The sequence below is a fragment of the Mus musculus genome, chromosome 9, assembly GCF_000001635.26.
Source record: "Mus musculus strain C57BL/6J chromosome 9, GRCm38.p6 C57BL/6J".
NCBI classification, from domain to species: domain Eukaryota; kingdom Metazoa; phylum Chordata; class Mammalia; order Rodentia; family Muridae; genus Mus; species Mus musculus.
In genome coordinates, this window is record NC_000075.6 from 58,352,627 (window position 1) to 58,374,578 (window position 21,952).

General features: G+C 49.1%; 1 protein-coding gene and 1 long non-coding RNA gene across 5 annotated transcripts; one reads left to right on the top strand and one right to left on the bottom strand.

The window, feature by feature from the left end:
* Positions 1-7,089: 7,089 nt before the first annotated feature.
* On the bottom strand, positions 7,090-17,871 carry Tbc1d21 (TBC1 domain family, member 21). Of its 4 annotated transcripts, none has more exons than NR_151687.1 (11): positions 17,640-17,829; positions 14,227-14,334; positions 13,994-14,097; positions 11,147-11,241; positions 10,387-10,497; positions 10,189-10,289; positions 9,752-9,848; positions 9,399-9,499; positions 8,555-8,720; positions 7,808-7,891; positions 7,090-7,252 (listed from the first exon to the last, which is right to left on the bottom strand). NR_151687.1 is itself a non-coding variant. In NM_001357455.1 (11 exons), the coding sequence occupies exons 1-11, from the start codon at positions 17,697-17,699 to the stop codon at positions 7,220-7,222; spliced, it is 1,008 nt and encodes a 335-aa protein (NP_001344384.1). In that variant the 5' UTR covers positions 17,700-17,829; the 3' UTR covers positions 7,090-7,219. The 4 variants fall into 4 exon arrangements, 3 of the variants coding, with proteins under 3 accessions (NP_001344384.1, NP_083130.1, XP_017169155.1); NM_001357455.1 differs by having other exon boundaries at positions 8,555-8,671; positions 9,399-9,496; NM_028854.4 differs by having other exon boundaries at positions 8,555-8,671.
* Positions 17,872-17,877: 6 nt separating this feature from the next.
* On the top strand, positions 17,878-21,557 carry 1700072B07Rik (RIKEN cDNA 1700072B07 gene). The gene is made up of 3 exons (NR_040727.1): positions 17,878-18,014; positions 21,045-21,105; positions 21,311-21,557. It is a non-coding gene; the product is annotated as an RIKEN cDNA 1700072B07 gene (long non-coding RNA).
* Positions 21,558-21,952: the final 395 nt, after the last annotated feature.

Sequence of the window (21,952 nt, forward strand, 5' to 3'; positions counted from 1 at the left end):
CAGTAGAAGAGGATGTGCTGTGGCCTATGGGTAGCCTGAGAAGAAACGAAAATGTAAAATGCAGCCAGGTCTGTTGGTGAAGACACATAATCTCACCTACTTGGGCAACTGAGGCAAAAAGATTTTAAGTTTAAGGAGAGCCTGGGTGACCTAGATAGACCCTGTCTTTAAAAAATAAAATAAAATAAAATAAAATAAAATAAAAAGCTGGGGCTGGCTTAGTGGTTAAGAGCACTAATTGCTCTTCCAGAGGTCCTGAGTTCAATTCCCAGCAACCACACGGTGGCTCACAACCATCTGTAATGGGAGCTGATGCCCTCTTCTGGTGTGTCTGAAGACAGCTACAGTGTACGCGTATAAAATAAATAAATAAATCTAAAAAACAAAAAAGAAAGAAAACGAAAAAGAAAGAAAAAAGCTGAGCACATAGCTCAGTGCTAGAGCCTTGCACGAATGAAGCTGCAGGTCCAATCTTTAGTGCCTTGGAAACCAGAACAAAAGTAAAAGAAACAATATTTAGAGCTATGTTTCCAACGGCATGTGTATCCCATTTGCACCACCGTAAAACTGAGAAGTTCTGGATTGAACCGTCTTAAATCAAGGACCTCGTAAGCTTGGGGAGAAGAAAAGGCAGAGAAGAGAGTGAGCAATTCAGCCATAGCACGGCTTTATCAGGGAAGAGGTCTGCAATGAGCGGTCTCTGCTCTAAGAAAATCAGACTCTGTTGTCCGAGGTATATAGACTGTTAGACTGGGGTAGTTGAAGAGCAGAAGAGGGGGTAGGAAAAGGGAACTGAAAATCTTCACTTTGGGGCCCGCACTGGCTGTTACTAGGATTACTTAGTAAGGTGGGTTAAAGAATGTGGGGTAAGAAAAAGAAAAGAATGTCAGGTGATCAATAAACACCTCTGGTGGTTGGCTGCTTGCAGTTGGGGGCAAGGTCAATAGGATGGAAACAGAAAGAATCTAGATTAACACGTTTCTTTAGTTCTAGGAAAGAGATTAGTTTGGTTTCAGGAATTGTCATGGTTTAACCAAGATGGAAGAGTTTTATAAAATGGCATGACCATGGTCAACAACCACCTGTATTTCCAACTGTTATGTCCACCATTGTCTCTGCATTTACCTCCCTCACCTTCACCATCACAGTCAACACTACCATTCCTCCGAAGTCCAGAGCCTGCTGTGCAGCAGTTTCCTCCCAGATAAAACATCCCTTCTTAGACGGAAGATGGTTATGGTACCCATGGAATACCCTATTCAGCACGGAAGCTTGAAGCAAACACCTCAGAAGCTTTAGGAAGTTCCTGAAACTGTTCAGAAGTACTAGATTCCTTCCCTCCCCAAGCTTATGGAAACAGTAAAGACTGCTAAAAGACACTCAAACTGAGCTGCCCCGAAGAGGCTCAGACCAACTCATCTACCCGGAAGAGATACCCTCCAGTCTGTTGAGTTGCCTGCAAGTTGTGCAGTGGGCTCCAGGTTTCCAGTTCTCATGAGTTCTTCACCCATGCTGCCTGATGAGTGTAGCCTGTGCTACCACCTGAGGCCATGGTGATGTCCTGGCCACGTCTGGGTCTGTCACCCTGCAGCTTCAGGAGTCTGTGTACATCCTATGGACCCCCCAGGCAGGGTTCATGGCCCCTATTACCACCAAAGGTCTTGCTGATGTCCCTGGTCTGGGCTGCCTCCTTGGGGTCATGTTAATGTCTGAGGGTTGCACAGAGCTGGCCCCACCCCTCACTGACTGCACTCAGGGAGTGTCCCCTGACACCCCATCCTGCACCTCACCTAGGCAGCACAGAAGAGCTGGCCCTGGTGGTGTGGGTAAAGGAAACTGGCCCTGAGGGCATGAGAAGCTTGGAAGAGCCTGCTCCAGGGCACGAGAGCTGGAGAGCTGGCCTCACTCCTTACTGGCTGCAGCCCTCAGGAAATTGGGCCCCACATCTCACCTGGACAGTAAGGCAGAATTGGCTTTGATGGAGTGGGCACAGGAGAGCCGGCCCCAAGGTGTGAGAGCCGGAAAGCTGGCCCTGTCCCTTGCTTGGGCAAAGCAGGAGCTGCTCCTAGTCCCAGGATAGGAGAGCTGGCAGGATGGCCAACTCAGCTACTACCTCGACCCAGATCCAGGACTGTGAGTTGACCTACACAGTATGTCAACTCACAGCTATGAATTTCCGGAGTGTGGGAAGAGGTTGGTCTTCGAGATCTCCCATGACACAGGGCAACAACAGGATATCTGAGAGAGTCCTGGTGAGGATCCAGTATTGATGGTGTAGCAGAAGCCAGAGGCCTGGAACCGGACCAATGACTCACTGCAATGAATGTTTGCAAGTGAAGCTGTTTGGGCTAAAGGGTATACCATGTGATACACCACGGACACACTGCGGCTCCCATGGTGAGATTTTATTATTTTATTTTTACTTATTCTTATTTTTTGTTTTCTTTGGGTGGGGGGAGGTTGCAAGGGTGGAGGGCAGATATGGAAGGATGGGGAGATGTGTGGGTTTGGGGTGCATAATGTGCAATTCACAAAGAATCAATAAAAAGTAAAAAAAAAAAAAAAACAAAACCAAAAAAACCCCCTGAGACTTAAGACCAGGACCCTTCAGAAAACATCCTGCCAGGATGATAAACACACCGAGACTTTTCAGAGCAGAGCATCAGCAAGCCAGGTGTGTGAACAATCTCCCTCTTGACCTGAGAGCTGACCCTTCCTCAGGATGCTTCTACCAGGAGTCCATTCGGCCCTGCCACCCATGCTTACCCCCAAGAGACAGCTGCTGCCTAGCTGAAGGATGGGGGCCATTAATCTGGGGCTGCCCTTGTTTGCATAATTGTTGCATACATTTGCATCTATTTACTTCCAGCCTCAGAATACTGCACTGTGGGTGTTTGGGTACGATTTGCATATCACTGCAGGTGAGGGTCAGGTTTTTAAGACTTGGGTACTTATTAATTCCCCCATCTCCAAGAGATTCTTTTATGTGGCAGTTCAGGAAAAAAAAGTTGGAATGCTTATTTCTAGAATGATCCTGGGGAGTTCTCTAAGTGGAGAGGTAGGGAAGCTCCAGTTTCTGTCAGGAGAGAATAACAGTCTGCCACACTGACGTTCCTGCTGTCTTCTCCTGTCAGGCTGCTTCACCTCGACACCTAGTTAGTCATGCATACCCACCTAGTCCTGGGCCCCAGCCTAGCCCTGCCCCAAGCCTCCACCCAGCTCCTCCCCTCCCATCCAGAGACCCTGAACTTGATATAATGGGTATGGCAACTTGGGGACTTCCACTGACTGAAAGGAAAGGCAAAGATGGGTGGAGCCTCCTGCATACCCCTTAACAGACTGGCTCTTCAGAATCTGAGCCTATTTGTGCGTCTTTAATTACTGAACACAGGGTGGTCTTTGAGATGAGAGATTGGCCTGATCTGATAACAGAGGCTAGCAGACCCTGAGGTAAACCAGAAGCCCCAAGACTGTCATTGTAGTGATACCTGGCCCCCACTCAACTCTGAGGGCCATGGGAACAGTGTTTGTGTTTTCTTTCATTCAAACAGTTGGAACCCAGACAGCAGGCAGCTCCCAATTACTACTGTCATCTGTGTTTGTGTCCCCCCAGGTTCACATAGTGAGACTTGTGAATCGTGAGGAGGCAGAGCTCCAGAGACAGGATTGTCATTGTCACTGTCATTGTCGTGAGGGCTCCACCCTTATGGATGGGGTTATCACCTTAATGAAGAGAGGAGCTGGGAGCATAGCTCACTGGTAGGATGCTTTCCTGGCATCCATGAGGCCCTGTGTTTGATTCTCAGTGCTGTATAAACCAGGCTGGGTGGCACAAGCCTGTCATCCCACCACTGAGGTAGAAGCCAGAGGAGTGAGAGTTCAAAGTTATCCTAAGCTGCATAAGGAGTCTCAAGTCAGTCTGGGCTACACGAGACAGTCTCAAACAACAAAAGTAAATAGCTAAACAAGAGTTTGAAGGGAGATACATCTACCGCCTTTGCCATGTCTGGAACACACCACATACTTAATCAGCCAGCACCTTGTATTGATTGGAACTGTTAATTCCAAAGATGCAAGGAGAGAGAGACTACCAACCCAAAGTATCATGGTCAAATTAATTAAAGTAACCCTTTTAATTTATGTACACAGACTGCCTCCCCTTAAGACAGAGTTCAAGTGTTCAGCCTTGGACATGGGAAAATAAGGGCTTTTATAGCTGAGGGGTAGAGGGTTTCCAAAGGATGGATTTGGCAGGCAAGTAGGTGGGATTATAGAAACAAAATGTGGCAAGGTAGTCATGACAGATGGTGGTTATCATAATCTTTTGAAACAAGGAGTCAGTTGAAACATGGTTGAAGCAACATGGTTGCCATTTCCTGGAACAGGCAGTACTGAACCGTTTGTATTTAAGGTTTCAAGTGAGGCATAGCCCAATCCTTGACAAACAGATTTAATCATAAGCAGGATTTTGTCTTTACTATAAGATGGCTTTCAAGTCCAAGATGGAAGCAGGCTGGTTCATCGGGAGCATCCTAGCTTCTAGGGTAACAGCCAAGCATTTTATTTCTCTTCACAGATGGCGTGGGATGAGGTATTTTATTGAAGTCTGAACACATCAGTACAGTACTCAGTATGTACTGAAGTAACCTTTTATACCGAATACAGGCCCTTTAATGATGCTGACTTTGGGTGTGATAATGCTAAGGGCTTTCCCACAGACCTTACTAGGAGAAGCCCACTGGGTGATATAATTGATTCAATGCTAGACTAGGCCTTACTAGGAGAAGCCCACTGGGTGATATAATTTGATTCAATGCTAGACTAGACCTTACTAGGAGAAGCCCACTGGGTGATATAATTGATTCAATTCACAGATACCTGGTTCAGGTTATATATAACAAGCAAACGAGGAAGGTCTCAGCCATGGCCTGCTGGCCCCCTAGGAGTGTGGCAGATGAGTGGGGGCTCTGACCTCATGTCCTACCCCCAAGCTTATGCTTTCTCTCTAGCTGGACTGTTCACTGTCCATGCTTGAACCCTTTCATCTTTAAGACATCACAGAGATTTCAAACATGTTCTCTAGTAGGCCAGAGGATCCTTGAAGGAACTTTAAGGAAGGATGTGAAATTCAAGGGGGGTGGATCATTGCAAGACAGGCTCTGGGATCAGCACCCCTACTTCAGCCAAGAGGGATCTTTCCCCTGTAACCTTGGGACTCCAGTAATTTTTAAAATCATTGTTTATTTAAGTGTGTGTGTGTGTGTGTTTGTGTGTGTGTGTGTGTGTGTGTGTGTGTGTGTAGGGTGAACTTATCTATACCACAGCATACACGCAGCAAGGACAGCTATTGGGATTCAGGTATCCCCTTCTACCATGTGAGGCCCACAGATCAAACTCAAGTTGTCAGGTTTGAAGGTAAGTGTCTTTAACCTCTGAGCCATCTTGCCAACATCTCTAGTGATGTTTAGAGCAGGTTTGTGGGGCTGGAGAGATGGCTAGGGTTAAGGGGTTTACTGCATTCTGTTCTTGCAGAGGACCCAGGTTTGGTTCCCAGCGCCCACGATGAGTTGCTCACACCTGCCTGTAACTCCAGCTCTGGAGGTTCTGATGTCTTCTTTGGGCCTCCTTGGGCACTTATACTCACATGCATGTATCCACACACAAGCACTTACATAATACATACATACATACATACATACATACATACATACATACATACATACATAGAGGATTAAAAATAAATATTAAAAAAGAAAGGCAGGTTGGAGTCATGTCTTAGAAATGCTGAGTTATTTTATTATTTATTTATTTATTTATTTATTTTATTATTTTATTCTTGAGCTGGGTAGTATTGTGTGAATATTCAAACTAAAAGTAATGGACTAACTTATGCTGCCAGGCCAAAGGGCCACGAAAGAGTATGAAACGGCTGTTCCAATGCCCAGATTAAGTTAGGAGAATGTTTTACTTTGTATTGTTATTTGGAAAAACAAAACAAAACAACAACACCACAACGCTAATCTACATTGCTAAGGAGAGCTCAGCACATGAATTTACCCACATGTTCTGCTGCTGGCAAATGTACTCTTCTTAACTATGCAAAGAAAACCCAGCTGGTAAAACTGGGTTCCCCTATTCAGCATCTCCATCTCCATCAAAAACAACAGCTAAGAGACAAAGTTGGGCATGGATGGGAGATTGTCATTTGAGAGGAAGACAGAGAGGAATAACACTCTCAGAGAGACTGCCTGTAGGACCGCCATCTTGGAATCAGAGAAGAGGTGTTTTCAGTTGGAGTTGGGAGAAGGATAGACAAAACCAATGGACCCACAGGCCTCCCTGAAAAATGTAATACCTGTAAGTGTGTGTGTGTGTGTGTGTGTGTGTGTGTGCACTCGCGTGTGCATGTGATTGTGCAACTCTGAGGTACCCAGACAACCTCAGCCCTTCTGTAGGCCCATCCCCCTTCTCCATGCTTACTGGCAGGAAGGCTCACCAGAGCCTAGGCAGGCTGGGCATGGAACTTAAGGGGACCATGGCCTAGGAGACAAGTCCCTCTTGATCCAGGAGAGAATAATTTCCTAGGCAAGCATTAGAATGCAGTCTCTGGAGAGGATGAGGAAGCTTGGGGAGCCCAGCTTAGATCAGGAGACCCTTGGAGGTAGAGGAATAATGAGTAAAGTTAGGAGGTGGACTTTGAGACCAGGAGGAGAGCAGCCTGATGGCCAGGGCTTTGGGTTGGCTCTTCCACAGATGGTGGGAAGCCTGGGGCGTGCAAAAGAATTTGATGACTATGTTGAGAGCAAGGGGATAGTGAGGAGAGATGGAAAGGCCAGAGCTCCAGCTCCTCGAGTCTCAGCTGTGGTGATCCCTGTATACTCACTCTTGTCTGTGACACATGTCTGGGAGGCTTTCAAAACTGTCCTACTCTGCCCATTTGCTTTCTGGTTGCACCCCTAAAGATCCATGAGTCCTGTCTCAGTGTGTCTTCTCCCTAGCCTCACAGAAGTCACTTACTATACAGTCTCAACCACCATGCAGTCAGGTCAAAGGAGACATGTGACCACCACAAACCAACAGTCCAGAGGTGGTTTCTATGGTGCTGTATTGTCTACATCCTCACCCCAGTACTTATAGGACTTGATCTTGACCCCATAGTTGAAGAGTTGCATTCATCCAGTCCATTGAGGGCAGGTGTCCATTGTGAGTGTCAGTGTCCTTAGAGAAGGAACTCCTTTAATGGCTGAGGGACCTGGGGGCGAGGAGAGCCAGGAAGGTGTGATGTAGACAGACACTATCTGATGTTGTTCTCCCTCCACTCTGTCTAGCTGATGACATTCTCCTGAGTCCCTGGAGGTCCAGGTCTGTACTTGGACCCCTTGGGAAGGACACAGGGAATATGAGATGAAGGCTGTGACCCCAGGAATCAGACTGCCTGAGGATATCAATAGTGAAAAGACCATGCAGAGCGGCTTCTATAGGCTGGTGGGAGGGAATGTGGCACAGAGTGGCTCTGAAGCCAAGTGTGACTGCTATAGGCAGGGAAGGCTTCTTGGAAGAGGGATAGAGGAGGAGAAGGAGGAGGAAGAGGATGGGGGAGGGGAAGGGGAGGAGAAAGAGGAAGGAGAGGAGGAAGAGAAGGAAGAGGAGGAGGAGAAGGAGGAGGAAGAGGATGGGGAGGGGAAGGGGAGGAGAAAAAGGAGGAAGAGAAGGAAGAAGAAGAGGAAGAGGAGGAGGAGAAAGAGGACTAGGAGGACTAGGAGGAGGAGGATGACAAAGGAGGAGGGCAAACCACTGGTCAGCTTACCTCCTTTTGCATGAGCTCAGAATAAACCACGCAGGCAGCAGAGATCAGCTCATCCGCATCAAGGTCGATAAGGTTGTTGCAGGCCTGGAGGGGGATACATGTGTATGGTGAGTGTGTGTGTGTGTGTGTGTGTGTGTGTGTGTGTGTGTGTGTGTAAGCGAACACCTCTCCTTGTGCCTTTGGGAGCTCAAAGGTAAGAAAGCTACTACTCACAGCAGTTATTGGGGAGTACTTGAGGTCTCCACAACCTGCCACAGTGCTTGCAAACTGTATGCTTTGGGGGTTTGATAAACATAGCCTTCACATGAGTGTCTAGGAAACCCCGGGGCTTCTGCTGCATGCCTTCAGCGCCTAAGGAAGACTTGGTTTATAAGTGGAGTACTACCTGAGATGTTTTTTCCCCCTGGTACTTCAGCTGGCTTTTAAAGCACATCTAAAAACATAGGCCCTTTGCTACATGGCCAAGGGTTAACGTCAAGGCAGTAGAGTCTGGTGGTTAGACCAAGGTCTCAGTTCCCTCACATGCTTACTTGGATGCTAAACCAGCACAGCCTCTGTCACTGTGCAGGGCCTTTGAGGATTCTACTAAAAACCATCATCATGGAACTGCATCCTGCTCTCTCATCATCTCTCCCCTGGAGGCAAAAGCGGCCATCAACCAGGGCATCATGGGCCTGCATCCTTCTGTGAGATGGGTACAGGGATCAGGGTCTAAGCTGGCAGGGGATCTGGCGAGGGCACTCTCACCATGAGAATGGCGTCACCGCTCATACACTCCAGAAGCGCCTGCTCGCGCACCATCTGTAGCATGCTGTAGGCCACCAGCACCTGGAAGTTTCTGCAGGGCTTCCCCGTCAGCAGGACCTGTGGGCAGCCAGCAGGCTTCAACTCTGTTGCCTGAGACCAGGATACCCTGGGGGCAGCAAGAGTCCACAGACCACATACTCAGAACAGGATATAAAAAAGCCAGAGCTTAGCAATCCAGGGATTCCCAAAAAATCTGTGGCAGGGGTGCTATATTCAATTTGGACTTGGGGGTTGGCAATCCAGGATGAAAGGGTGAGCCAGGTGGGAGGTGCATTATGGGATAGTCCATGCCAGACTGGCAGTTGGGGTAGACCCTGTAGCTAGGAACAGCTGTGAGGCAGGACAGCAACAGGTGGTGGGTTTGTTCCTAAGGAGGGTCATCTGCTGCTGGCCCGAGGGACTGTTGTTGGAAGACTTCAGGTGTCCTTGGGGCCTGCCTTGTAGGGAAGCAGGTTCTAAGAGAAGCAAGCCAGCATTCTAGAGGAGGGGAAGGCCAAGGAAGGGCAGTGAAAGATAGCAGAGAGCAGGGGAGGGTGGGAGCAGCTGCAGGTGCCTGTGCTAACTACCCTATAGAAGGTCGGTGGAGTCTGGCATCACAATTGATGGGCAGATGCTCTAGCGCTCTCCAGCAAGGCAGGAGTAAGGTTGATAACCTAATTAAACTCCAAATCACAGAGCATGATCCAAAGCCGGGAAGAAAGGGAGGCAGGAAACCTTGCAGCTTCTCCCTAACGCAGGAGGGGGTACAGTCTACCTTAAGCGTCCCCAGCTTCATTTGCCTCACCTCCCAGAGCCTCCAGACATCATCGAAGGTTTTGAAGGCACGCTGGAAGCAAAGGCAGAACCACGGGAAGAGGGACTGCACAGCCCCTGAGCCCTTCCCTTCTGTGGGAAGAAAAGCAGGTGCTTAAGCCACCACATGACAGAGCATGGGAGACATAAGAAACATGAGAATGTCACCTGCTACTTTCTCAACAAGCCATGGAGTCCATTTGGAGCTTAGGTTTAGCATCACAGACCCAGCCAGGCTCCTTCACGTTGGGCCTCCCCTCCTGAATATGTCTGTCAGGCTAGGTCGGGACCCTTCCACAGCCTACTTGCTGGTGTGAGAAGTAATAGTAACTGTGGACCACTCACTGAGGTGTTCAGCAAATTCAGGGTCCAGTAGAGTGATCAGGCTGTTGAGCATGTCCAGATTCTTGCCTACACCGATGTTGATGACACAGCTGTGCTCCTGTACAAGACGGGACCAGGGATCAGTCCTCCTGGTTCAACTTGAGGGCATCATGGAAGAAAGCCAACCTCTCTCAGGCCTAACTCTGAGAGGCCACATGTCTGGGTCTTCCGTGTGTGTGTGTGTGTGTGTGTGTGTGTGTGTCTGTCTGTCTGTCTGTCTGTCTGTCTGTCTGTGTAAGAGTGTGACCCAGAACAGCCCTCCTGAACTCTGAGGCTTCCAGTGCTCACCCACTGACCTACAGAGTGTTTGGGGGCTGGAGGAAGTGTCTGAGGCTGTCAGTGCCTTGGGCTTGATGGGTGGTGGGGAGGAGGAGATTTGAGCCCCGCTTAATCCTCACTGTTTTCTGCAGGAAGAACTGGAAGAGCCAGAAGGTCTCATGGTCGTGCTCCACCATCAGCTGGAAAAGCATCACCATCTCATGGAAGCCTCGCTGGTACTCTGCAGGGAAGGGCTCCGGTGAGGAGGAGCTAGTGGGCCCTGGGCCAGGGTCCAGGAAGGACCGGCCAGTATGGGCTGGGGCTCCATCCCGGCTCACCAGCCTTTGTGTTGCAGACATAACTCAGCAGCAGGGTCTTCTCCAATTTCTTCTTGTCTATAAGCACATTGCCCAGGGGATCTTTATCATACAGCCTCTGGATGTCGTACGCTAGGTTAGAGCAAGGGACGGGGAGTGACAGTCACTCATCTCCAGCATAGAAAGCAAAGACTACTTCATCTTCTTCAGTAGAGGACAGATCCTAAAAACCCTAGCAGGGGGGGCTACAAAAGGCTTGTCAGCCCCCCCCCCCTACACAATTCATCATCACACCCTGCTGTTCTGGGCTTCTCCTCGCCCCCAAATGCTCCTCCCATCCAATTCAGATCTGACTTAGTTCAAAGTCGTAGGGGTGGGGAGAAGAAGACAAAGCAACAGAGATAGCATGTGGCAGGGAAGCACACGTAGGACTCATGAGCACTGGCGGGTAGATTGACCCAGGTTTGGCTAGGAAAACCCCAGGCCAAAATCAAGGCAGTTGCTAAGCCCCAGGAGTCACCTATGCCTGGAAATGACTAGGAAAAGACATAAATGGCTCCTGCCCTCTCCCCTGCCCAGCCCTCCCTCCCTCCCTCTCCCCTGCCCAGCCCTTCCTTCCTCCCTCCCTCCCTCTCCCCTGCCCAGCCCTCCCTCCCTCTCCCCTGCCCAGCCCTCCCTCCCTCTCCCCTGCCCAGCCCTCCCTCCCTCTCCCCTGCCCAGCCCTCCCTCCCTCTCCCCTGCCCAGCCCTTCCTTCCTCTCTCCCTCCCTCCCTCTACTCACCGATGTTGTTCCGAGTCTCTGTGAAGTTCCCATGTAAGTTTTCCAGCAGGGGCTGGATTTTCTCATACATCTGGCACAAGGAGTTATAGTTCCTCCTGAGAACAGCATTGGGGCTGAGTAAGGTGACCTTCCCCTTCCAGGAAGGGATAGTTCGGGAGCAGCTGATGCTGAGTTCAAGGGGAATGGGGTAGCCTTGCCCACCTGGTCCCCACCTTTCACCCATCTCAGCCTGAGTGGCCTTGAGCAAGCGTTCCCAACATGTGGCTGGCACAGTGTGGGGACAAGTTAATGTGGGGTGGGCTCAGTGTCCCCGCCCCCCACGTAGCCCCCGAACTCTGGAGCCACCACTTAACCGAATACCTGCAGAGCAATGTTGCGCTCCCTTCCCTAAGCCTCAGTTTCCTCATCTGCAGAGTGGGGACAATTCTGGCACCCCCTGAGTTGGAAGGATTCATGTTGAAGACTGAATTTTATTTAGTTAGTCCAGTAACTGACTGGTGGCCTCTAAAAGTCATATCCTAAATGTAACCCCTAGAACCTGTAACGTGGTCTTATTTATAGAAGAGGTCTTCTAGGATCTCAAGATGAGACCATTCTGTGTTTTCTAGGGGACCTATAAATGACAACTGTCTTTAGCACACACACACACACACACACACACACACACACACGGTTGGAGGGCATGTGTCCACTGAACCAGAGAGTGAATGGATGTAGCCTCAAGCTACGGAAGCTTCCGTGGGAGGTGTGGAGAAGAACCTTCTGTCTCTCAGCGCCTTCCCAGGAGGCCAGCACGCAACCTTGTCTTCTGCCTCCAGAAGGCCAGAGAAAAAAATGTCTGTTACTGTCAATCCCCCCATTTACGGCACTTGGCCTCGGCAATCACGTGGGCTGTTCCTTAGGCCCTCAGTACCTGGTCTGACACTCACATCCTGTCTGTCCTGGACTATTCTCTGCTGGTCCCCTGTGGAGCTGTCTTCCACATCCTGGCTGGGAGCTGCCTTGAGGCTGAACACAGCTTCTGCTCCAGACCCTGCCACCCAGTCGTAGTCAGGTAGCCTAAGATGAACACCTCCAAGAAGGAAGCCATCCACTGTGGGGTCATTCAGACCCAGCCCACCTTAAGCACTCACATAGAACAGTGAGCCAAAGACAAGGTGAGCAGAGGACTCTGCCCCAGTGTGGTCTCCATAGGGGAGAGAAGAGGCAGGCTCCAGGCTGTCAGCAAGCCCAAGTTCCAGGGTCACAGAAGTGGCTTTGGGTGGCATCCCCACCAACATGAACCATAGCTGTTCTTTCCCTGTGCACGATGACATACATGCCCTTTCCTATAATGAGGTCATTGTAACTACTCTGCGAACTGTACTGTGACCCCAAATTTGACAGTGCAGGGGGAGACTAAGCCTTAAGCTGAGAAGTTCACTCAAGAATATGATGTTAATGCTAGAATTTGAATTGAATTCTTTCCCAAACAAGACTGTGTGCTACTCACCTATGAAGATCCTCCAGGCAATCAGAGCACACTAGAGGAAGCGCCCTGCTTGATCCTGGCCTTGAAGCAAGGATGGAGTTTTTGCATTTATTTATTCAGTGTGTGTGTGTGTGTGTGTGTGTGTGTGTGTGTGTGTGTGTGTACCACATTCTTGTGAAGGTCAGAGGACAGATTGTGAGAGTCTACTCTCTCCACCATCCACTATGGGATTGAACTCTGATTGTCAGGCGTGGTGGTAGGTGCCTTCATCCTCTAAGCAATCCCAGAAGCCCAAGGGTGGGGCTTTGGGAAATAGATAATGGGGGGACCAATGTGGAGGGAGGAAGAGCAAATGAATGATCCAGGAGTAGAGGGAGTCAAAGAACACCCAGCTCTGGTAGAGCGTTGAGCTGATGGAGACTCCCTGGGTGTCCATTTTATATCAACTTGACACAACCTAGAGTCATTGTAGCAGAAGGAACCTTGATTGAGAAAATACCCCCACCAGATTAACCCATGGGTAAGCCTGTCACTAATCTGCTTGACTTGTGATAGATATGGAGGGCCCAGCTCACGGTGGGAGGTGCTGCCTCTGGGTCGGTCCCAGCTGCTATAAAGAAAGCAGATTGAGCAAGGTGTGAGGAGCAAGCTAGTAAGCAGCACTCCTCCATGGCCTCTGCATCAGCTCCTGCCTCCGGGTTCCTGCCCTGACTTCCCTCAGTGATGGGCTGCAATGTAGAGTTGTAAGCTATGGAATGAGGTCCCTCCTCCACAAGTTGCTTTTGAGTATGGTGTGTCGTCCCAACAGTGATAGCCCTAACACTAAAATAGCCCCTCAGGCAGCTGGTACGGTCAGATGGAAGGTTCTGGGATGAGGGAGCCAGGATTAGGAAAGAGATAGGTGTTTGAAATGTCAGCAGATACACCTGCAGGACTGTTGAACCTGAGGACAGGAGAAGCCCATACCGGGCACTGGGAACAGATGTTGACAGGGCAGAGAGGTAGAACCTAGACTCAGGAGGCCATTCAGCCATGGGGTTTGGGGGTAGCAGTTGGTGATGTGAGGACTAGGCCCTTCACGGGTAGGTTGTGTAGGGAAGGGTGGGGTTGGGAGTAAGGTGATAAGGGAAAGTAGGACAAACTTCTGCCTGCCACTTATTTGTTCAATGGAACTGGAGCGGACGTGCTAGCTTAAACCTGGCTACATCTACTGCGTGTGGGTCCCATGCAGGAAGCATCAGGGGGTCTTCTAAGAATAGGGAATCCATTTGAAGAAGAGACCTGAGTCTTTAGGCTGAGAGGGCACCCCACCCCGCACCCCATGCCACCTGAAGCCCCAACAACTCTCCACTGAAAGAGGGTCTGGAAAGCTCTACCTCCTGTTGCTGTCCACCATGAGCCGCTCATCCCGTGAACTCTGCCACGAGTAGTAGCCTGTGAGGAACTTCCAGGCTTCTGTCCTCACGAAGGGGTGTAGTCCCTGGTCATGGAGGTCATGAACTCTCAAGACGAATATTCAGAGGGCTTTGCCCAGTGCCCTGCCTGATCCCTGCCCTCTGGGCCACCCCCTAGTGCCAGGGTGTGGCTGAGGGTAGCCCAGGGACCATACCCTTTCCAGGATGTTAATGCAAATGAAGTCTCGTGACTTGGCCAAGTGACCATTCTCATCGAAGAAGCTGTCCCATTCTGCCTTGTCAATGGGGGGGTTTCTCTTCTCCTGGTAAGAACAACCAGATTAGTCCTCCGCTGGAGTCTGTGGGCTTCCCTTCTAATGCAAGGTGGTTTTCAAGTGCTAGGCTCTGACTCCGTTCTAGAATGCTCTATCCAAAGGAAATTGCTGAAAATAAGTGGGGAACGAAAATCCAGGAAGGACAGTAATGTTCACCCAAATGAAAAATGTAAGTACTCCGAATCTCTGCAATAAGGGAATCATTAAGTAAGCCATGTCTTATATATACTGTGGGATATACTGGGATACCGTGAGGCATATAAAATGTCATGTTGACAAGGCATGAACAATAATCCGGAAACATTCAAATGTTAACAGGAAAAAAAAAGCAGAGTACACAGTTTAAAACCAGACATTCTCCCTACACACCAGTACCACCTCTCCGTGTAGTCTGTGTGGTCTGACAGTAGCACTGTCCGTCTACACTCGGGGTCTCTAGTCCAGCCGGATCAGTGTTCACAGTAATACCTCTTGTATACTGTGTCTGTTACATAGTATAAGAACTGTAATACATAAGCTCATATGCATTTTTTACAAAAGACTGAAGGTTGGGCACAGTGGCACATGCCTGTAACCCCACCCAGCACCTGGGAAACAGGTGAATCTCTCAGATTAAGGACATCATGGCCTACATAGGAAGTTCCAAGCCGTATGAAGCTACATAGTGAGACCCTACCTCAAGAACAAGAGCAACTAAATAAATAATAGTAAAAATACTGAAGAAAATGCAAGAAAACGTTCTCTATTGAGAACAACAGTGGGACTTGAGAGATGGCATCAGTTAAGAGCACCGGCTGCTGTCCCAGAGGACCCTGGTTCAATTCCTAGCACCCAGATGGCAGCTCACAACCAGATGTAACTCCAGTTCCAGGACACCTGATGCCCTTTTCTGGCCTCCTTGGCACCAAACACATGTGTGGGGCACAGATGTCCATGCAGCCAGGACACCCATATGCATAAAATTTAAAGAAAAAAAAATTAGTCATTGAGGTTAGGGATGTCGCTCAGTTGGTCGAGTGCTCACTTAGCACACTGGATGCTCCAGGTTTGATCCCCAGAACCACATGCCTGGTTCGATTCCACACACCTGTGGAGGCAGGAGGACCAGAAGTTCAAGGTTACTCTCAGCTATGCAGTGAGCTTGAGGCCAACCTGGGATGCATCAGACCCAGTCTCAAAAGCAAACCAAAAAGCTACCGGGACTCTCTTGAAAGTTAAGGAGTGTAAACATCTCTTTTTCCTTTTTTAATCGTATTTTATGTTTTACTTTGACTGTGCTGCTTTGATAATAGAAAGATTAAGATAAACACCAAGTAAACAATTCATGTGCTCTATTTTATCTTCCTTGAAAATATAAAGCAGCCGGTCGCAGGAATATTCATGTGAGGAGATGCACGCACGCCTGGCCCGCGTGTGGTAGGCACACTTGTGTGCCACACACTTGCGTATGAGTGGTAAGGGATAGTGTCTGAAAAGCATTTACAAAATAGCAACTAAGGGTGCAAAAATGTCCCTCTCCCCAGGCTGAAGAGAGGAGGCTCTTGAAGTACCACACTGCAGAGAGACCTGAGCTGCTGGACAGAATCCACCCGCGCTGGCCAGAGCTGCCCCCATCTCTCTCTTAATACCTGAATGTGTAGACACGGGACTCTAAATGAAAAATGTATTGAAATCACTGGAGGGTCTTCTGGTTCTGAAAGTTTGGGGAAACAGCCTACAGAGACGAGTTCCTAACAGTTTCCTGGATGGCTGAGGCTGGAGTGAGGAGCCAGGGGTCAGGAAGTAGGGAAACATTTGACTTTAAAAGCCACAGTGAGCCATTGACTACAGGCAGGTCAGTTTCCCTATCTGCAGGTCAGGTGGGCTACGAGCTCCCTTTGTTTGTCAGTGGTGTGTGTGTGTGTGTGTGTGTGTGTGTGATATGCGTGTGTGCACATATTATGAGTACACATGAAGGCCTGAGATTGATGCTGGGAATCACCTTTGATTGCCTGCTTGACCTTACTCAATGAGGCAAGGTCTCTCAACCAAACTTAGAGCTCACTGATATGGCTAAATTCCCCTAGTCAGTTTGCCCCTGGCATCCTCTTATCTCTGCCTTCTGGGACTGGGATTATAGGGGAATGACCATACCCACCCAACATTTCACATGGGTTCTGGGATTCAAACTCTGTCGTCATGTTTACAAGAAAAGAACTTCAGTGCTGAGCCATCTCCCTAGACCGAACATCCCTCTTTAATAACTCACACACGCTTTATCTGCTGGATCAACCCTGAGAAACGGGGCACTAGGAGTTACAGGTAACTTTGAGAAGTAAGGTCTCCTTGATGCTGGCAATCAGCTCCACGTTTGGGCCTTCACGAATCGATGAGGAGGACTGGTCAGCCTGCTTGCCTGAGTCTGGAGAGCAGCTGACTGGATTTGAAGTCTCCAAGATCTATTTCTCACTCATCAAATGATAATAGCCTGATCACATCCCATCTCAAAGGGCTGGGATGAGAAGGAGTGACTATAAACAAAGCATTTACAATACCATCTGTACACATCGACTGCTGTGTGGCAGCTTATTCATTATTATTAGTATTAGCCTTCTCTAAATTTGGAGAATGGGAGAAATATAGAAAAAAAATCCAAAGCTTGGTGATCATCTGCAATAAACGTGTAACGTTTAAACCCCAAGTGCTCGTTTTGCATTTCTATATATCGCCCTATTAATCACATGACAAATGGGTCTTGAGATTTGTTAAGGTCATTGTAATTAGTTATGATTTTGAAAAATAGTGCGTGGAAAATTTTCATGACTCAGGTGGACCGGAATAGTTTATTAACTGGGCTTGGGACCTAGTAACAGAAGCACTACTGCCACCTGGTGGCAACATACCAGAATTGTTGGCAAAAGCACCAAAGAAAAACAGTGAGAGGCTGCAACTCTAAAACTCAAAAAATTTAGAATGACACAGTTGGGGAGGAAGCCATACTGAGTTCTAAGTCCTGCCCCCCCCGCCAATAAGGTAAAAAGGGATGTAGATGTCTAACCTGTGGCTGCTGTTGAAGGTAAGCGGCCCTTGCTCTCCGTTCCATGGCCAGCCTTCCCATTCAGCAGGGACAAAGAGTCCCGCTATAAACCGGACTATGGGAGGCAGGCACTTGGGACTGATGAAGAACATGTCAGGTGTGGTGGCATAAGCTTATAATCTCAGCACTCAGAAAGCTGAGGCAAAAGGATCACAAGTTCAAGGCCAGCCTGGGCAGCACAGAGACACCTTCTCTCAAATCAAATCAAAGAACATACCAGAATGAAGGTGGCTGATCGCCTGGCAGAGAGGCTGTTTTCTGGAGAAAGGGTAGTCATGTTCCCCTCTTGTTGCCTTGGGAGTGGCCTGTGTCCAGCTCTTCCCTAGTGATCAGGGAACCAGGGAAAGGGGACTTCCTTTTAAGAGATGAACTGGACCTCTCTTGATTCCCTACATTTGAACAAATCCAGCTAGATGTGTGTCACAAGGCCCTGGAACTGCCATCACAATGACCTTGGAACACACACAGAAGCCAAGGAAGTAAATCTACAGACCACCCCCCTCTCCAGATTACAGTGTACACAGGCTATGTGTCAGAGGTTGAGTTAATGGATCCAGTGGGCTGGCTAGCTGGGGCGGACTTCCTGGAGGAGGTGAGCTACAACTTCCTATTTCTGGCTGTTGTTTTACCAGACCAGTACCAGAGCTCATAATACTACAGTTAGAGCCTCAGGTTTAGGGATGATTTTCCAAAACACCAAATCAGTATATCTGATCTGGAGACCAAGAGTAGGTTTATGTAAGACTACATAGGAGGCCACAATTTAGCATTTGAATAGTGGTTCCTGGTGTGTGTGTGTGTGTGTGTGAGATTCTCTACCTTATTTTTGAAACAGGGTTTCTCACTCAACCTGGCTAGACTGGTTGGTCAAGGATCCACCTGTTTCTGTCCCCAGCACTGAGGCTACAGATGTGTACATCTGTATGCATGGCTTTTTACAGGGTGACTGGAGATCCACACTCAGGTAGTCATGTTTGCATGGCAAACACTTTGTCCACTGAGCCAACTCCCCAACCCTCTGCTTTAGTTACCTATATACCCAGAGCAAGGTCTTGGGCAAACTAAGACAGTAGATTTGAGCACCAACTGGATGAATAACTTAATGAAATAACTGAAGCTGCAGGGTGTAGGGGTGCACGCCTTTAATGCCAGGACTCAGGGGGCAGAGACAGCAGATCTCTGTGAGTTCAAGGCCAGCCTGGTTTACAGAGTGAGTTCTAGAACAGTCAAGGCTAAATAGTGAGACCCTGTCTTGAAGAAAACAGACAAGTAGAGTAACTGCCATCCTCTCCCACCCCTTTCTGTACCTTGTACCTGTCTCTCTCCCTCCTACCCTGATTTCCATTACACCAGGGTCAATGTCAGATTATTTTGTGCTCAGTCTTCTAGTGCCCCGCCCCCAGCTTCCTGATGTCTGGTAGGTGTTGCTGTTAAACAGACCTGAGAAAGCGGCGACTCTTGGCTCCAGAGTCACGGTCTCTACCTCCAGCCTTACGTGCCTTTCCACTCAGGTCTGTCCTGGCTGGAAAGCATCTTTAGTCATTACACAAACCAAACTGCAGTCAGGAGCTCCAAGGTGGAACTTGGAGTCTGACCTCAAATCTGAAATCTACCAATCCCCCGGACTCCCCAGCCATGAAATCAGAACACAGCCAATCTCTGCCTTCGTAACTTTATTAACTGAGCTGTCCATATGGAAGTCTTGCGTAGACACAGTTCACGGTTTCATTGTCTGATAGTGTTCTGCTGGCTGGAGGCACTGCAGAAATCTCTGACAGCCCGGTAGCACCTGTCTTTTGCCTCCCTCTGTTTCCCCATCCAAATACGGGAAGATACTGAGAGCCTTTGCGCCTTGGCCTGCTGTCCCAGTCTCGGCAGAGCTGGAGGGGTGGGCAGCACCCATAGGCACTGAGTGGAATAGGAATCCACTCCACACACCTCAGAGCAGCTTCATTTGGAGGTCTGTGAGGTTTCCAAGTCAAACGTGGGAAGCAGGAGACACCACGTGGGTGTTCCTCACCGTGGATGACAGGGGCTGATGACGGATGCCTCTGTTCCTCCACATTAGTAATGCACCTTGTGGAGAATTAACTGCAAGCTTCTCGAAGTGAGGAGGATTGGCCAGAGAGGAGTAGGAACAATCTGATTGCTGAATGCAACTTGGTTTCTAAACCGAGTGTGGTGCACGTAGATCATCTGCTGAACTTCCTTTAACCTTCAGCTCCCTGGGTACAAATGCTGGGTCATAACTCTGCTCCAAATTAGCCAGCCCCGGCTACTCGTATTACTGCAGCCTCATAGAAACGATACAGAGGCTTAATATTCAAGCAATTCAAGGAACTCCACAGAGCACGAAGGGCCTGAATCTGACCCACATATTTTCAGATACTCTTTAAGAAATGGATTTATTTGTGTGTATGAGTGTATGTTCATGCGTGTGTGTGTGTGTGTGTGTGTGTGTGTGTGTGCACAATTGTGTACTGTACTGGCTGGTTTTGTGTGTTAACTTGACACAGGCTGGAGTTATCACAGAGAAAGGAGGAAATGCCTCCATGAGATCCAGCTGTGAGGCATTTTCTCAGTTGGTGATCCAGGGGAGAGGGCCCATTGTGGGTGGTCCTGGGTTCTATATGAAAGCAAGCTGAGCAAGACCGCGGAAGCAAGCCAGTAAGCAGCATCCCTCCATGACCTCTGCATCAGCTCCTGCTTGATTTCCAGTCCTGACTGCCTTGGGTAATGAGCAGCAATGTGGAAAGTGTAAGCTGAGTAAGCCCTTTCCTCCCCAGCTTGCTTCTTGGTCATGATGTTTGTGCAGGAATGGAGACCCTGACTAAGACATGTGCGTGTGCTCAGAGTCCAGGACGAGGCATTGGATGTCCCCCTCGAAGGAAGCTTCTCATCTTAAACCTGGGGCCCCCTCTTTCCCCACTAGCCTAAAAGCCAGCAAGCCCCAACTACTCTGTCTCCTCCTCTTCTACTTCAGAGCTGGGGTTACGGGTTTGTGCCAGATGCCCAGTTTGTTACATAGGTGCTGGCATCCAAATTCCTGTCTTCATGATTGTGCAGTAAACACTCAACCCTGAGCCATCTCTCCGGTCTCATTTGCAGATTCTTACCAGCACTTTATGTCTCCTGGGTCTCCTGGAGCTAAAGAGTCCCTGCTTCCACTTGTGTATATAATTGCCAAAGAGTTTGGACGCCAGTTTATTACTTTCCCTTTATGCATCTCTGTCTCTCTCTGTCTCTCGCTCTCTGTCTGTCTGTCTGTCTCTCTCTGTTTCTCTCTCCAGATTTCTGCTTTAAGTATCTATGCATAGAGATGCTTCAGGGCATGAGAGCCGTAGGTTCTGGACTGGCATGCTTGGGATTAGCATTACAGAAGGCCACCTGGGCCATCTTTGCCCTTAGGAATCTGGCTGTTAGCTGATGGGCTGCGTTGGTGAGGAGGGAGGGGGCCTTCCAGGGATCAGAGGACTCTTACCTCCAGACATTTCAGACTTTTACCTTGTTATTTTGGTTTTGGTTTAAAATAGTATGTCATTGACCTGGAATTTACTAAGTAGGCTAGGCTCACTGGCCAGCAAGCCCTGGGTCCTGCCTATCTCTTGCTTCCCTAGCACAGGAATGTTGGTGTCACCATATCCAGACTTTACCTGAGCCTGCAGAGGAGTGATTGAGTGCAGGTAAGAAAGCTCTTGGGTTGTGGTGCCAGGCAGACTTGTGTCTAAATCCAGATGGGGACAAGTGACCAGTACATGTAGCTTTTGACTCTTGCACAGCCTTAGGAAAGTGGCTTGGGACTAAACCCCTTTTCTCCCAAGAGAAAAGGTTACACTAAGCTTTTGTGGGGCACATCACTTTGCTGCAACCACCTTTTCCCCATTCCAGGCTCCAAGAGCGCTCCTTTGTTCTGCTTAAGCTTGTGCGTCATATGGCTCCTGGCCAGCCTCCCTGCTAGATCTCTTCCAGGTGGAGAGAGAGCGAGGGCCTTTACCTATGGCACAGAAGGCCATGTGAAGGTCATCATCCCGTGTTGGTGGCAGACTGAGACCTCTGGTTATAGGGGGGCAGACACCCACTGTTGAAGTTGCTCTTATTCCCTCTCATCTATGTGACTAAAGCGTGATTCCATCTGGTGTTGGGTGACTTGTGTGTTTCTTGGCGACACCTGCCAGCCGCGGAGTGGGTTGATACCCTGAGCCTGCTGCTCCTGGCAGCAGGCTTTGTTGTACCATTTACCATCTTCCACACAATGAGACTCCTCCCGGGAGGCGGAACAGAAGTCATCCGTCTGACACCATCTCTTCTTACCCTGTATGAATCTCTCCCCGGCACCCTGTGGGGAGGGGTGGTAATGCCTGTTGGGCTTGAAGGATAAATGAGGGAGTGTCTGTAAAGAGTCCAGCAGGGCTGGCAAGCACAGTGGCACCAGCACCCAGTTCTTACTTCACCCACAGCTTCACCATTGCTATTCACTATGCCCAGGGATTGTTCATAAAAATCACCGTGATGAAGACAGTCAAGATGCCG